This window comes from Neovison vison, chromosome 2 (genome assembly GCF_020171115.1).
Source record: "Neovison vison isolate M4711 chromosome 2, ASM_NN_V1, whole genome shotgun sequence".
NCBI classification, from domain to species: Eukaryota; Metazoa; Chordata; class Mammalia; order Carnivora; family Mustelidae; genus Neogale; species Neogale vison.
The window spans coordinates 46397705-46413818 of record NC_058092.1 but is presented as its reverse complement, the minus strand read 5'-3'; the positions used below and the strand labels follow the sequence as shown (position 1 = coordinate 46413818).

The 16114-nt window shown below is 47.9% G+C and overlaps 1 protein-coding gene across 6 annotated transcripts in view; it reads left to right on the top strand.

The window, feature by feature from the left end:
* The window catches only part of DAB1 (DAB adaptor protein 1), a 591361-nt gene that overhangs the window by 523450 nt on the left and 51797 nt on the right, over window positions 1-16114 (top strand). For 5 of the 6 annotated variants that reach the window (XM_044238331.1, XM_044238332.1, XM_044238333.1 and 2 more), the window contains exons 8-9: window positions 878-943; window positions 7824-7883. In XM_044238331.1, coding sequence (XP_044094266.1) covers window positions 878-943; window positions 7824-7883 — 126 coding nt within the window. The remainder of the gene's footprint in view (window positions 1-877; window positions 944-7823; window positions 7884-16114) is intronic. The other variant, XM_044238335.1, reaches the window with a different exon arrangement.

Below are 16114 nucleotides of genomic sequence, written 5' to 3'. Positions count from 1 at the left end.
GGGGCCTCCCACCACCAACCCCAGCCGCTCCCCCCACCCCCGCCTCATGCTTGTTCCCAAGGAGAGAAAGGAGCCAATAAATGGACTTGTTGGACGTAAAACCCTGAACTTGTATTTCTAACTGGACATACCTGGGTTATATGTGTATTTGAAGTAGGAGTATCTAGCCTAAGTGGCTTTTAAGAAAAGCCAAAGATGTACTTAGAAGCATGGCCTTAAGCTAGAATGCTGAGGGCAAGGATTTGTCTAGAATATGAGCCTGGCCCCTGCTAACGGACAGCACAGACAATGAAGAATATCGCCCTGTTTGAAATGGCTCAGTCCTTTAGAGTCTAAAACATGCACAGGGGAAAAAAAATACAACACTGATTTTCAATACTTAAAACTAAGGATGTAAAATCAGGTGATATATATGGAATGGGGAGATTTGGGGTTTCTAAGTACTTAAGGGCTGAGTTAGGATGTTGGTCTTAAGGGAAGAAAAGGGAGGCAATCACTGTAACCCAGATTATGAAGCTGGGCCCCTAGATGTTCCTAGGAGACGTCATTTGCACTCAGCAGTGCGGCGCACGCAGACATTACTGAGATCCAGTGTCACTGAATAAAGAGGCCACATCTCCAGAAAGATACGCAGGGGTCCCACGCCTTCGCTGCTGCTTGACTGGCCCTCAGACCCTTGCTGTCTTCCTTAGCAAAGGCAGGAGCGTGCAAAGCACGTGCCTCGTTTTCAGTGATCTGCTTGCCCCTGGAAGGTGTGTTCTGTTGCGACTGTTTCTTTAATGCTCACTGTGATTTGTATCCTGAATTCCAAATGCTTTTTTTTTTTCCCTCTCTCTTCTTCCTCTCTGACCTTTCCTCTCTGGCCGATCCGTAATAGTACATTGTGTTTGAGGCTGGACACGAGCCAATCCGTGATCCTGAAACGGAAGAAAACATTTATCAGGTATAAAATCACTTCTCTCTCCTTCATTCCTTCATCTCCACTGCCTCCGACTGTTGCACGGAGGGGTCCGCAGAACCCGGGGCGCTGCCGTCATAGGGTCACTCCGTGTCCTCAGTCATCCAGGCTTGGCCAAATACCTTCCTCTGAGTTGGCTTTTACAGATTGACCAGTACTTTCTACACCTTGCTGTGGAAATGTTCAACAGCCCATTGAGTGCAGGGTTCTGATTGCGAATGGGTCTTCACTATTTTCAGTAGACTCCAGAATCAAACATTTCCACTGGAATAAAGTAATCCAGTGGAGGGTCGCTGATAAAGGAGGGTCCTTCATTTCTCCAAAAAAGGTGCACATCAAATTTCTTTAAAAATCCAACTGCACTCCTGAAAATCAAGGACAAATTCAAACACACCGTTGCAAAACAGCACTGGGAATATTAACCGAATAAAAGAAAAGTACAGCTCAAGGTTTTACCTCTCCTAAAGGGTAAATTAATATTCTTAAATGTCTGCTTGTGGGAAGAGCACTGCACACACTTTGTGATTCGTTTGGTTCTGACAAGCATGCTATATAAAGTAGGTATTTAATCCCACTTTTACAAGGGGAAACTGAGACTCAGAGATGTTGAATAGCTTCCCGGGGGCTGCCTAGCTACGTAGAGCTGAGATTAGACCCAGTGTGAGTGAAAGCAAAACTCACACGTCCTCCCCCATGCCTTTCCATCAAAGAGTTTGAGAAATTGCACCGTAGCAACACATCAAACAAATATGACAGCCTCCAATGTTTCACTAATTGGGATTTTAGCCTTAATTTGAAATATAAACATTATGGAGGAAGGAAAAAATTTAATGTATTTAATAAGTGATTTTAATTTTCTTAATTTACTCAGTTGTGCGGTCTGTTTTTCTGCCTTGGGCATGCATTACTTGTGTAATAAAAGTAAGACAGATTTTCAGTTTCTGTCTAATGCACAGAATTCTAAACGACCAAAGTATCATATCCGCTCTGCCAACAGCTCGGTTTAAGCCAGTGCTGTGGAATAATAATCGAAGTACTTCTCTCCACTGGGTCTGTCTGGATTGGATGCAAGTGGGAGGTTGTGGCTCTGTTTAAAATCATCGCTCACGAAGTTTCCGATCTTTACACAGAGGACTTGCATATTTGTTCTTGGTGTCAGATTTTAAATTACTACAATCTCGTGGTGTCTGAATGTGGGGCCAAAGGAGCCATTAACCAGTCATCCTCTGAAGAAAAAATACCTTTTAAGACAAAATTAGGCTCTTCAGTGCAGGGCTTCTGAATTCCGACTGAGCAGTAGTTGGCAGGGCTCCCGCTGTGCCCTGTCGGGGGGACTGCTGGGGGTGTGGGACATCCTGTGTGCGGGAAGGACCAGTTTAGGCTGGCAGAGAGCTGGGCTCTGGGTCTGACCGCTCACCAGCTACCTTTGGCTGCGTGATGGTGGGCAAGACACTTGCCCTCTCTGAGACTCCCTTTCCCCAGTGATAAGGTAGGGAAGTAATTTCTCCATAACCCATTCTTGACATGAGAAGGAAGCAAGACTGTTAGAAGGATGTACAGAAGAGAGTCTGTTCTGGGTCACATGGTGTGTGGATTCAGGATCTTAGTCCAGGTACCAGCCCCGCCATTCATCCAACTTGTCGAGTTCCTTTCCTTCTCTGAGCCTCAGTGTGCTCATCTGTAAAAGGAGCAGATAAGACCAAAGGGTCTCCTAGGCCCTTTGCTGCTTTTTGCAACTTGTGCCTCATCACAGGATGGTGATTCTTTTTTTTTTTTTTTAAAGATTTTATTTATTTATTTGACAGAGAGAGATTACAAGTAGGCAGAGAGGCAGGCAGAGAGAGAGGAGGAAGCAGGCTCCCCGCTGAGCAGAGAGCCCGATGCGGGACTCGATCCCAGGACCCTGAGATCATGACCTGAGCCGAAGGCAGCGGCTTAACCCACTGAGCCACCCAGGCGCCCAGGATGGTGATTCTTGAGAGATACATGCTGGCTTGCTTTACAGGGCAGCAAGATTCTTGGAGGTGGTGTGTGTGTGGGCGGGTGTATGTATGTGTGCGCGTGCACGCATGTGTGATGTATAGCTATTTAACGTTTTTTGAGTGTTGACGTCGGCCGGCTCTGTGAATGGGGTTTACATGCAATACCTAATCTCACAAGTGGCTTGAAATTCCCACCTTACAGCCAGAAGAGTGGGACTCACACAGACAAGGGATCTTGCCCAAGGTCACAGAGTTAAGAGAGGTGGCACCCTCAAGGCACAGCCAGGTCCCTCTGACCTTGGTAAATAGATAAATCCTGAGGTTCTTTTCGGCTCAGAATATCCATGATTGGATTCTGTGTAGGTTTCAAGTCACTATCTAAAAATCACACTTGTGTTTTAACAGTCCTGACCTCCGGATCTCCCCGTCTGTCCATCATGAGCAGGAAGGTACCATTTAAGGAAATGAATATTTTATCACCCTTTGTTCTCCTCGCTTGCTTTGCCAGTCAGCTGATCCCCAATTTGCTTAAGGAGAGATAAGCTCCTGGACCTGAAGATAAGGCTGGGCTTTTAAGGAGCTGTGATTAGGAGCCTGGCTCCTCTTTGTGTTCTAAGAACCTAGGAGTATCCCATAGCGCTTCCTCCTGAGTAGATGGCCGTTTTCTTCTTCTTCAGCTTGGCCCAGGGGGTGTCTCAGATTTTCATCCGTTCCATTTTCCCGGGAGGCAGACCTCATCACTGGGGTGGATGAAGTACCTGGAGCCTACTCCTTGAGCTGTTTTGTGGCCTTGGATAAAGTCCATCACTTCTGTATCTTGGTCTCCTGGGCTGTAAAATGAAGGATGCTATGTCATCTGCTTCTAGAAGTGACCTGAAGGTATAAAGCGCTGGGTGCATAGTAGGTTCTGTGTAAATGTTTGTTCCCTTTGCTTCCTAAGAATGTCATCAGTATCCGACGTTCTTCAAGCTGTCTCACGATGATGCAGTAAGTGCAGAACCTGACTCGCCTGCCGCCTCCTGTCGGAGAGCCTAGTGGAAAGTGGCCACCTCGCCTGGTTGCTACTTAAAACTCCCGCGTGAGGGAGGGAGAGACTCTTGAGGACATGTAACCTCTCTTTGAGGATCAGTAGTCTCATTTCCCAAACCGGATTAAGAATAATAATGGTCTTCCTTTTTTGCATGCATCAGAAAAAGTTATCCATCATCTTTTTAAAAACAACACAGAACCTTGAGGCACAAGGGTTTTTATGCCTCACTTAACGTTGACCCTTGCAATCACTCAGGAGGATAAGAATAGCTACATTGACTATCGTTTTAAACCATAAGAAAATCAAGTCCTCCGATTCAAGGGCCGGGCCCAAGGCCAGAGCCTCCACTTCTAAACCCGGCATTCCGTGGCGAGGAAACAGCTTCCTGTGCCAGCAAGACGGCGGCCTTCCACGCGGGCACTTTTCATGTTCTTTGGTTTGAAAAATCATTTTTAATCACCCATGATGTATCAAGTATTGTTGTTTTGAGATGATGAGCCTCTGCTCTTACCTCACTAACCCTTAAACTGCCTCTCTAACACTATTAGGATGTTACTGAGCCGAAAGCATCTTCTGTGCTTATGGTGGTTCGTATAACTTCCACAGTAATTCCACATCTGTTAACTCCTTCATTCAAATCGCAGTTCTGTACGGAGCACCTAGTGTGTGCCAGGCACGTAGAGATGGAAGGGACCGCGGCATGGTCCCGACCCTCCGGGACTTTCTAGGCACCCCCTTGCATGCCTCCGACAGCTAGATGAGACTAAGGTTCAGAGAACAAAGGGACCCTCTCAGATCGCACAGCCTGTGGCAGAGCCGGAATCAGGAACCAGCTCTCCCGCTTCCGTTTGGTTCAGAGCTGTCCTCACTCGCTCCTCAGTGTCATGTTAGGAAATGGTCTACAGGCCGATGCGACCAGGCAGGCAGCGAGGAGAACAGGGACCAGGCTCTCTCTGGCCTTCACCCCTCAGGCACTGCTGCCGCTGTTCTGCCCTTAGCACACGCCTGGTAAATGTTTGGTGCTTAAACATTGCGTAACCGGTATTTGCTGATGGGGAAACAGCTAGTGAACTATCCGCCCAGCCCCAGCTTAGAACTGCAGTGTGGTTTTTTTTTGTTTGTTTGTTTTTTTATTTTTTAAAGATTTTATTTATTTGTCAGAGAGAGAGAGGGAGCACAGGCAGACAGAATGGCAGGCAGAGGCAGAGGGAGAAGCAGGTTCCCTGCTGAGCAAGGAGACCGATGTGGGACTCGATCCCAGGACGCTGGGATCATGATCTGAGCTGAAGGCAGCTGCTTAACCAACTGAGCCACCCAGGCATCCCTACAGTGTGGTTTGACAGCTGCCGTATGAGATACAGCACATTTTATGCTCACGGGTGTAGCCCAATTTCTTTCCCACCTCCCCCAAATAAGACAAGCTCCATTCCATCGGGGGCCATACCCAGCTTGTTCTCCATCACTGTCCCGGGCAATGCACAGAGCATGACACATAATGGGCTCTTGGCCGCTTTGATTTTTTTTAATGGGAGATCGTACCAGAGGTTACAAAGGGTACAGAGGAAGGCTCCCACCAGGTATAGAGCCAGGCGAGGCTCCCAAGAAGACATCCCAGCAGACATAAATCTTAAAGGACAAACAGGCAGATTGATATCTCACCCATGGGAGAGCCGAGCAGCCAAGCTTTTTCAATTATGCACAGTTTGGGTTTATCCGTCCTGCCGCTTCTCCTCCGTTTGCAGGGATAATTGAGAGTCAGCCGTGGTTCAGCTTGCTAAGTGCCCATAGTGAGCCGTGAATTACGGGGCACAGAAATGCTGTTCATTTGGCTCAGGAAAGGGTGAGCTAGTAAAAATACAAGTGTGGGCTGGTAATTTATTGGCCCTTGTTAGCAAGGACTCGGTAGGCATTCTTAGAGGATCCTGTTCAGATGGAGGCCCTTTATCAGGAGCAAAGAAACTATATTCTTCACTGGCGACCGGTGCGCTCAGGTTTGCAAGAGCAGCTCAGAAAGTGCATCTCCGTGCTCCCTCATTTTCCTCTTTTCTACAAGAATGTGCACAGCCTTCTGAGAGTATGGAAGTGATGTCCAAGGAAAAGATGCCATCAGAACAGCTACAGGGATGGGGGACGGGTGTGGACAGGGGGTGAGATGCAGCTGTCTGTGTGATGGAGTAGTAAAAAGGCAGAGCGACTCTGGCAGCCCCGCTCACCTTCAGGAGCCCCTTTGGGCTTCCTTCTCCTCCTCTGCACCATGGGGGCAGTTGTCATCCTTGCCCAACTGACTGGTCCCAAGGATTACATGAGAATACGTATAAACACAAACATTCAGAACAGTGCCTGGCATGCAGAAGGTGCCCTGTCCATGTGAGTTCATGCCTTTAATCATCAGTGTCTCATCTGGCGGCCAGAAAGAGCTGGGTTTGAATCTCATCATTTAACTAGCTTGCAAGCTTTGGAAGGGTTTCCCGAACCTCTCTGAGCCTCTCTTTCTACTGTGTAAAGTGAAGATTCTGATACCAACTTCTTAGGATTATTATAAGGGTTTTAAGTTGAGCTGATGAGAGTTCAGATAGAAGGGGGGACTCGAGGAAGGAGCCGAAATTCCTCCTTCTTCTCCTCAGTGGTAGAGTTGGCTGGTCCAAGCCTAAGAGATACTTTTTCTGTTTCCTCACTGTTGCCCACATTTCTGATGATACGTTTACCCTGAAGACATTTACCCAATGCCTACTGAGCTGTAGTAGACCATGCCAGCTCTTAAGGAGCTCCCGATCTGATGAAAAGGGACACAGACTAGCAGACAGTTGTAAAGTCACTACAGGCTGAGGCTATAGGCCGTTGGAGGTGTGAGCTGCGCTGTGTTGGGAAGCACGAGTGATTACTTGCAAGCCAGAAGGTTTTGGTATAAAGCCCTTGATTGACTCATTAGAAAAGTATTCAACATATCTGTGGTTGTTGGTATTACAGAATACATTCTTATACTTGCTTGAGGTGTCAGGAGTGAAAGAAGCTACCATCCTAACATTTCACAGGATTATAGCTCCCAACAGTTTATATTTACCTTCTCCTTTCTCCTTTGATCCCCACAATAACCCATCCAAGAAGCAAAGCCACGAGCACCCATCTTATAACCGTGAATCCCAGAGAACTAAGTCGCCTGCTCAGAGCGGTGCAGTTACCAAGTGGCCCAGTAGAGAGACCAGAAAGATGAGTCAGGGGAGAGAGGGAGGGAAGAAGATGTAGATACATTTTTAAAAGCAACTGAAATTTTCCGGATTCTCGTCTTACACGTTTCATGCCACTGATGGCCCCTTTTCTTGGAAAAAACGTTTGTGACTATCACATGGCTTATTCACGATCCCAACAGACACCATGCTTGATACTGAGACCTTGATATTTGCCATATTTTAAATAACCTGGCTCTCAGTCTTTGCACCAAGCAACTTCAGCTCAGCCGCACACTCATTTTAATCGCTTTGCACGAGTCAGGACGCCTCCCTGGGTCCCATTTCTGTCCTTGGTAAAACGAGGATTATTTCTGCTACCACGTGAGCCCTGGGTCTTCCGCAGCCCCCTGTTCTGTAATTCTGGGAGGAGCCCAGTGGCAGAGAGCCTCTGCAAACATTTATGAAGTGGTTCACACGCTCCTCCCTCACCCAGCTGTCCCCAGGGAAGGATCCTGGCCTGCTGTCCCTACCATCCCGGCAGCCCCTTTGATTTGGGACCCTCGAGCCTCAGAGGCCGTTCTCTTCCACACCCAGCCAGCTCTGAGTTGAAGTGGGGTTGCTTTGTTCTTCGAAAGCGGAATAAATCGTAAAGTGTTTTGACAGTGTCGAATTTGATTTTTCCACAGGTTCCCACCAGCCAAAAGAAGGAAGGTGTTTATGATGTGCCAAAAAGTCAACCTGTAAGTGTAAGTACACCTTCTCTCTTCTGCCAGGTTCGCATAACCTGCCTTCTTAAGGAACTGTGTCTACCAGCTAAGGAAAGGAACCCCTCTTCTGGACATAAGTGTCACAACGGGTAGAGCTCTGCCGGGGTCTCCATGCCAAGGACTGCTCAGTGAGTCGCAGAGAAGGAGGCATAAGGCAGAAACGGTGGGGCTGAGGAAGGGGGGGGGGCCAGTCTGGACCAGGGTCTGGCCCTATGAGTGGCAGTGAGTTGAATTGTGCAAACCACTATGTCTGAAGGCCTCAAGGTCTCGGGTGTGTGATGCCAAAAGTCTCCCACCAAAGACTTCATTATACCTGGTAAGATGGGGGCAGTGTCTTGATCCTGCGACGAGGGTCAGCCGTCTACTTTGAAAGGGGTTGACCAGTCTCAGAGGGACAGTCGGAGAGGTCGCCAGGGCCTTTGTGGTGGATGTGGGTCCAACCAGTGGACAGACCACTATAAAAAAGGCCATGTATAGTGCAAAGAACACTACGCTACCTCTAGACCCCAGCAGCTGGAGGGACCTCTGTAAATGGGACGTCGCAAGCTCTGTGACACTGTGTCATGCCACCGCTAGGCCAGGCCTGTGTGTATGACCTCTGGCTGGCCCTCAGAAGGTAGCTTCTGTCCACAACTTGGGAGCACCGGGAAACTTTTGCTCAGGGGGACGTGTGACTTGGCCATAGCCCTTGTGAAAAGAACTAGGGTATTTAGTCACTGATGATCTCAGCTTAATAATGGATAGAAAAAACACAGGCTGTGAAGACAGACCCTTAGAAATTCCAGCTCTGACCCTAATAGAACGGTTGTGAGGCTCAATGATGCTATCTGGGACATTGGTTTTGGTCCTGGGCCCCACCCTGTGAGAGACATGAAAGGCACCCCTGCATGTTTCAAGGTCAGATCGAGAGGGCAGTTTGAATCCCCATTCCCAGGGAGGCCGCAGAAGGACCTAGAAATGCTTGGCCTAGAGAAAAGAAACCGTAAATTTGGAGATGGCAGCACCAAGGGCCCCTGGATGGAAGGGGGAGGAGCCGTTCTGTGTTGGCTGGTTCATGGAACTGAGACCAGTGAGCGGTCCTACCAGAAGACTGCCTTCAGCCTAGAGGGAGAATGACCTTCCTGAATGGTGGGTCAGAGCTGTTAAGGGTAGAAATGCTGGCATATAAGGGAGTGAGCTCCCCATCACTGGAGCTGTGTGAGCAGAGGCTAGAAGATGACTGGTCAGAAAGACTGCGGGGGGGTTCCGATGTGGAGTGGGTAGAGGGTGAAGCCGAGCTCTGTTGTCCCTTCCAAACCTGAGCTGCTGTCCTCTCGAGTTGAAAGTCTTTCTAGGTTCCTGCCCTCCCCTGTCCTCACTCCCCTTTTACCTGGTGAAAGTTCTTCCTGTCGACATCCATTCCTTACCCACTATCTTGCAACTGCCATACCCCACCTAACTACTGCTTGCAGTGGTTAGATTTTGCGAAAAGGCATATCTGAATGCATGGCCTTCTCAAAAACTTGAGTCGACAATGTAGTAGAGAATGTGCACCACAATGCTGTTTGGAGAAAAAGCCGTGTTTCTCCTTGAGGCCTCTGCATTTTTCAGACCTCCTTGTCACCTAGACACTGGTCTGTTTTCCATATTTCCATTTGGTTCAGCTCCCTTCACACAGCTCCCCACAATTCAATTTGTGCCGGCCTAAATTGCCTCACTTGCCCCTAACAGGTTTAGATATACGAGGAAACATGCTCCATTTGCCGCCTTGGTTTTTGTTAATCTATTAACAGTCTGACCACACCATCTCCATGCTTAGCAGGTTTAGAAAAAAAAAAAAAAAATCCAAGCTCCTTAGCCTGCCATACACAGTACTCTGATGCCGACCTTAGCCCGTACCTCTGGTCCACCTCCGTCCTGACCCTCCCTCTCCCCCCCCCCCACCCAGTCCTGCTCTCCTGTACTCTGCAGCCTCCTGAAGGAGCCACATTCCCCCCTAACATCTCAGCTTAGCTTCAGGCCCTGGGGGCTCAGGGAGACTTTCTGGTCTTCTGCTCTACCCAGTGTCAGCAGATCACCCCTCCCTCTGTGCTGCACTCCATATCATTCCTCTGTTTTAACAGCACTTAGCACACAGCGTTGAAACTCTTCTCCTTGCCCATCACTTCCAGCAGCTTCCCCAGGTCCCTGAACTATCAGAAGCAAGCCCAGGGCCCAGCACATAGAAGCTGGGCATGACACAGCCATGCTAGGAATGTTTCATAAACATATAAACGACTCTGCCCTATAGAAGAAATTGATGAAAATCCTGCTTTCTTTTAAAGGGAATTAATTTCCTGTTTTTCTGACGCTGAAATAGGCATTAGGTAAAGATGCTAAGGTTTTTCTTGGGAACTATCTGGGCTGCCTGAGTGGCCTGCAGAAGCTCCCAGCCCTCTGTTCCCAACAGAGTCCTAGAAGCATCTGGGTGATTCTGGCTTTTCCATAAACAGTTTCCACATTTTTTAAAGCTGAAGAGAGGTCGCAAGTCAAAAGCACCAGGGCAGGTGTTTGCATTTGGAATCCCAACTCCTGCTCTTACAACCTGTGGGACTTCTCATAAGTTCCCTTGTTTCTGTGCCTCATTGTTCTCATCTACCAAAAAGAGTAACTGAACCCAACGTAATAAATGGTTTTGAGAAGATAGCGTATGTGTCAGAAACTTGATCCCACTTGCCTAAACTTCTTAGCGGTCCTTTAAATATCCCACATCCCTCCCTGTTCTGGGACCTTCCTGTCCTCCAGGCTTGCCTCTATGGACCCGCCTCTCTGGTGAGTGTGTACTCCCTAGGATGCCTCTGTGCTCTGAATATCCCTGCTGTCAGCTTGCTGTTTGCTCCTTCGCTATCTGCTCCTTAGCCAGAAGCACAAGTAAACCACAGACAACCAAATTGTGCTTATTAAGCAGCTTCCGGGCCGTTTGGGGCCTTCCACAGGTTTCCCACAAGAAGGGAAACTGCCCTGTGGTCTGTTGCTCTAGATACCCCTGGGTTTCGTCTTCCTTGGGTCCAGGTCTGCCCAGAGCCGAGTAGGAGACTCACTATGAGGCAGTCACTGGGGCAAACCATGAATCAGCCCCAGATGAAATGACCTGATCTTCAGCATCAGACCTGGGTATGCTCTCATCCGGGCCACCTACCAAGGGTCTTTGAGTATCGTTTTACATCTCTAAACCTCAGTGTCATCATCTGTAAAGAGAAAATAGTGCCTGCCTTGTAGCTTTGTTTGGAGGCTTTATGTAAAACCCTTAACAGGGGATATGGATTAGATTAAATGAGAACATTTCTGAGTGTTGCCCTTACAAGTAATGTGCCAGCAAAGCAGGGGATTGCGAGTGTGCTAGTTAATAGCACACCTCCTCCGGGAAGCCTTCTTTGCCCCAGAGTAATAAACCACCGCCCACCCCACAGCGGGAGACCTCTCTGTTCCTCTTTGCCATGACCATGATTACAACGCATGGTTACTTTTTCTTAATGAATCCACATGAGCCATTGACTTTGATTTTCTTAAGGGCCTTGGGTTTGGGGTTAGTAACAGTACCTGCCTTAGAATGTTTGTTTAAGGACTAAATAAGCTGAAGGATGTGAATCAGTACAGGGCTTGGTGCAGAGTAGGGATTAAACAGTGTGAGCTATTATTTTCTATTTGCTTCTCTTACTTTTCTATGAGCTCCTGGAGGACAGGAATCCCTTTTATTCAACACTCTCTCTAAAGTTACTCCTCTGGGGAGTTGGGATCTCTTTGAGCTTTTGATGGTAGACCCTTTCCCCATGAAAAAACAAAATAGAACCAAAAAACCCACACGTGTGGGCATGGAAACTTTTGTGGGCCATGGAGCCAGTGGGATGTTTGACTGCAGCTCCAAAACGTCTGTCATAGAGCTTAGTCCCTGGCTCATTGTCACCTTCCATGGTAAGAGATCCCCTCGCCAAGGTGTGACGTTAGGTGTATTGCATGCTAGAGTCTGGCTCTGAAGTTAGAGTTCGTTGCTTTTCTTGTGGATTGTACCTACCTCAGTGCTTCAAGTTATAAGACCGCAGTTTTGTCTTGATGAGCTGGGCTGCAGGTACAGAGAGAAAGCCGATTCCCTCTCTTCACTCTCCTCCCCCAGCTTCCTGTATCCATGCTCTAGTTTACCCCACCAGACCCCATTACTGTGGAATGCTGAACTGTACCTGCACTTTCCTTATTCCCTTTTCACAGGTCATATGCTTGGATGCTTTTGTTGGTTTGTTTTGATCCAAACCTATTGTGTTCCCTCTTTCTAGCAGATTTGCTCTTAGGGTGATGCTATGCTCCCCTCCACTCTTTCCTAGGACTCAGAACCAGGAGAAGGGTTATTCCCACTCACTCCCGCAAATACACATTTCCTCTCCGCCTAGTCAAGGCAGCTGGCAGATTTACACACAGGCTTGTTTATGTTTGTTTGTTTGTTTGTTTGTTTATGCCTGGGTCTCTGAACTCCCCGATAGCACAGATGCTGACTGATAGGGAGCGTTAGCAGGCTAGAGAGACAGGAAGGAGATTTCACTTGGGCAGAGCCTTGAAGGATGAACAGGACGTTGTAGGCCAAGTGCCTTCTGGGCATATCACTGAGGTCCTTGGGCTCCTGAGTTCCCACTGCCTCTACTTAGCAGCTCTTAGAACGGATGAATTTATCATCAGTCTCCTCAAAGAAACAAGGGACATGAAGGCAGTCTTCCTTTCTGCCAGCTGATAATGCTGTTCATGTTCTTTAGACAAACATCCTGGCCTCTCTGGGGCTGTCAGGAATGTGCAGTTCTGAGTGCGGAGGAAGGTGTCTGCTAAGCTGTCCATTACCACATCCATTATTCAGTGCTTTTTGCACTCTGTTAGCCTTTGAACATGATTCTGGTTCTGCAGAGGGACCTCCAGTGGAACAGTGCATTCCCAGATTGCAGAAGTGCCTCTTTCAGACCCTGTTATGCCCCACAACCCTGAACTTGGTTGAGACTTAACCTTCATGGTCAACTGTTTCAGTGACTCAGACCTAAACCGTAGCGTGCCTCATGTCATTGTCACGTGAGAAACACCCAGCCCCTGTCTTCTCTCTTCCCCTCTTTCCCACCTCCTGTAATATGCTTAAGGCTGAAAAAGAACCCTTCACCCCCTAATTGTCCAGTTTAAAACCCCATGTAGTTGTACTGAACATAAAAGCCTTTCTAATTATCAGCAATAGCCAGTCAGTGGATTATAGCTGAACTTTCTTTGGCCTTCAAAAGAGAGACCTCCAAAGTTTGACATAGTGATAAACAGGAGGGACACACGTGTTGTCAAACTGATAAGCTACCATCAACATTCTTTTTTTTGGGGGGGAGGTGGGGTGGAAACATGGATTCAGAAATTTGAAGGAATGATCAGACTCCCCCTGAGCTGCCTTCCTCACTTTGGGCGTGATCTGTGCCAATCACTTCAAGTTTCCGAGACTCATTTTTCTGTTCTGCAAAGTAGAAATGACCACCATCCTCTACCAACATCTCAGGGCTTTTGTGAGACTCCGGAAGCAACATGAGAACATTTTCTGTGAGGATGAGGGGTTGCTTTCGTTGACCCCAGGGGTGGAAAGATTGAGGGATAGTGTGTGTTAGTTGCCTCCAGTTGTTTTATAGGCTCTCCTAGGATTACAAGAAAGGCTCAAGTTTTATAACAAGAGAGGGCACATCTGGACTCAACATAAGGAAAAAAAAAAAAATGAGACCATCTGAGCTGATTTTGGGGAGGACAGGATAGTTCTCAGAGTAGTGAGGTCCCTAGGAGCATTCCGGCAGCAGGTGAATGTTTCTGTAGGGTCCTCAGCTATGAAGTGAGTGCAGGAATGGATCTTAGAATTACGCATCTGTCTTCATATTCAGTTGCCGCCATGTTTATTACGTCTGGTATTTCCCTCATCATCTTGCTCCCACTTTCTCAGCTGCCTAGCCAGATACCCCAGAGGCCCCATTCCCGTCTCCATCCTCCTCTTCCTGGTTTTCATTGCACAGCAATAAGTGGTGGCATTGCCTTATGAAGTCACTGCTCTGGCTGGAAACAAGTTTACCAAGCATCGAAATCAAGGCACCACACTGAACAAGCATTAGGCACAGAGTTGGTACTTAGAAGATCAGTTCCTCCTTTGTTTCCTTCTGGAGAGCTTGACATCTGCACTCTCCATCTGTCTGGTGTGTCTTGAAAAGGAGCCATGCTGGGAGAAACTGCTTAGAAACCCCAGTATCTGGATCTCCAGTCCAGGCCTCCCTTCATTCCCTTTCTCTGTGTCATAGCACGAGGCCACTGGGCGCGCATACTGAGAGTCTATGGGAACTTGGCTGGGGAAAAAGCAGGTTGACTTTATGGAGCATGTGCTGTGAGGCACAGGTAGCCTGAACTGTGGTTCCAGCCTGTCTTGTTCAGATCACAGCTGGGAGATCAGTTACACATACTGAGGCTTCCAAATGTCACATCGCTTGCCCACAGTTACAAAGCTGGTAAGGGGCAGAGCCAGGAGATGAACCTTTCATTGTTCCGACTCAGGCACCCACACAATTTCCACTAAAACGTATTGCCTTTAGGACTGAAGAAAACGCCAAGCCCACATCTCCTCTTCCTCACTGTAGACAGAAATAGTACTCAGGCTGGTTTCTGACTTCCGTTATTCACTGCTGCTGAGGCCAGTCCCCAGAGAGGCTGTGAACACCCCTTTCCCCCTTTAAACTGAGTTCCATGAGGCATGCCTGTGTCTGACTCGTTCCAGACCCCTCACACTGCCTGTGCACTGTTTTCTTCATCCTGATGTTGAAAAAAATAATTGGGAACCCCAAAGAACAAATCCCAATGAAAGCTGCCTCCCTCTGAAAATCAGGGAGCTGCTCATTTGTCCTTCCCTGCCTCCCACCCGCAAAATGCCTGTGTTTCTATACAAGACCCCTGTCCTCTAACGATCAGTATTCAGTTGATTTTGCTTGCCCTAGATTTTTTAAAAAGCTATTTTATTTATTCATTTAATAGTGTGAGCAAGTGAGAGAGCAGAACCAGGGGGAGCAGCAGAGGGAGAGAGAGAGAAGCAGGCTTTCAGCTGAGCAGGGAGCCCCATGTGGGGCTCTATCCCAGGACCCTGGGATCATGACCTGAGCCAAAGCCTTAACCTGCTGAGCCACCCAGTCACCCCTTCCTTGCACTAAATTTAATTCCATTTCCCTGCTGCAAATGTAAGAAGAGTCAATCCATTGATGTGAAGCATTGCCGAACTTCTCTGGACAACTGTTCCTAACCACTCCCCACCCCCGCCCATCCCCATCTTTCATGGCAAATAAATTTTCATTCACAATTCAGCAGTTGGTTTTTCCTTTAGTTTGAAATCTGGATCAAGATGTTTCATAATTGAATTAAATCTAGTCTGAACATTTGTCAGTTTCACTTCCTCATTAAGCACCACATTGTAGAGAAATGATAATCGTCGGAATGCAGTTAACATAGATGTCACACAAGAGGAGGTCTTCCTGAGCTAGGGGAGAGGAATCTGTATCTGCATATTCCCACGAAGGAAAAAGAAGTTGGTCCCATCTCACATTTCTCAGGCAGGCTTTCTTATTGCAACACTTAGCAAAACCATCCTGAGATAGAATCCAAAATTCCTAGAATCTCAGAGTTAAGGAGAATATGGAAAGCTGCTGGTTTAGCCTCCCCACCGGTGCAGGAATCCCTCCAGAACACTTGCGAGCACCAATGAACATGCCTGCCTCTGGCCTTGGCCCCGTGCCTGCAGTCCCAGACCTTCAGGATTTGTAATCCCACTGCCCAGGTGCTGAGGAGTCCTTCTTTTCTGAGTTCCCTTACAACTTCTGTTCATTTATTGATTCCTTCATTCATCCCTTTGGCAGATACATACTAAGGACCTCCTACCTGCCAGAAAGTGTCCTACTCAGTAGAGACAGAGAGGTGAATAAGGCTGGCTGCCTGAGAATCTTAATGGTGTCAGGAAGGGATACTTATGCAAATAATTGCAACCGATGTAATCCAGGCGGTAAGAGGCCTTCCAGAAGATGCTATGGGAGCACAGTGGGGAGGCAGCACACTTTGCCCGAGGGAGTTCACAAGGTCTTCACCCAGGAGGTAGATAAAAGATGAGGAGGGGAACTTGGCACTAGAGGAGGGTGGAACAGTATTCAGGAAGAAGGAGCTAAATGTTTAAAGGC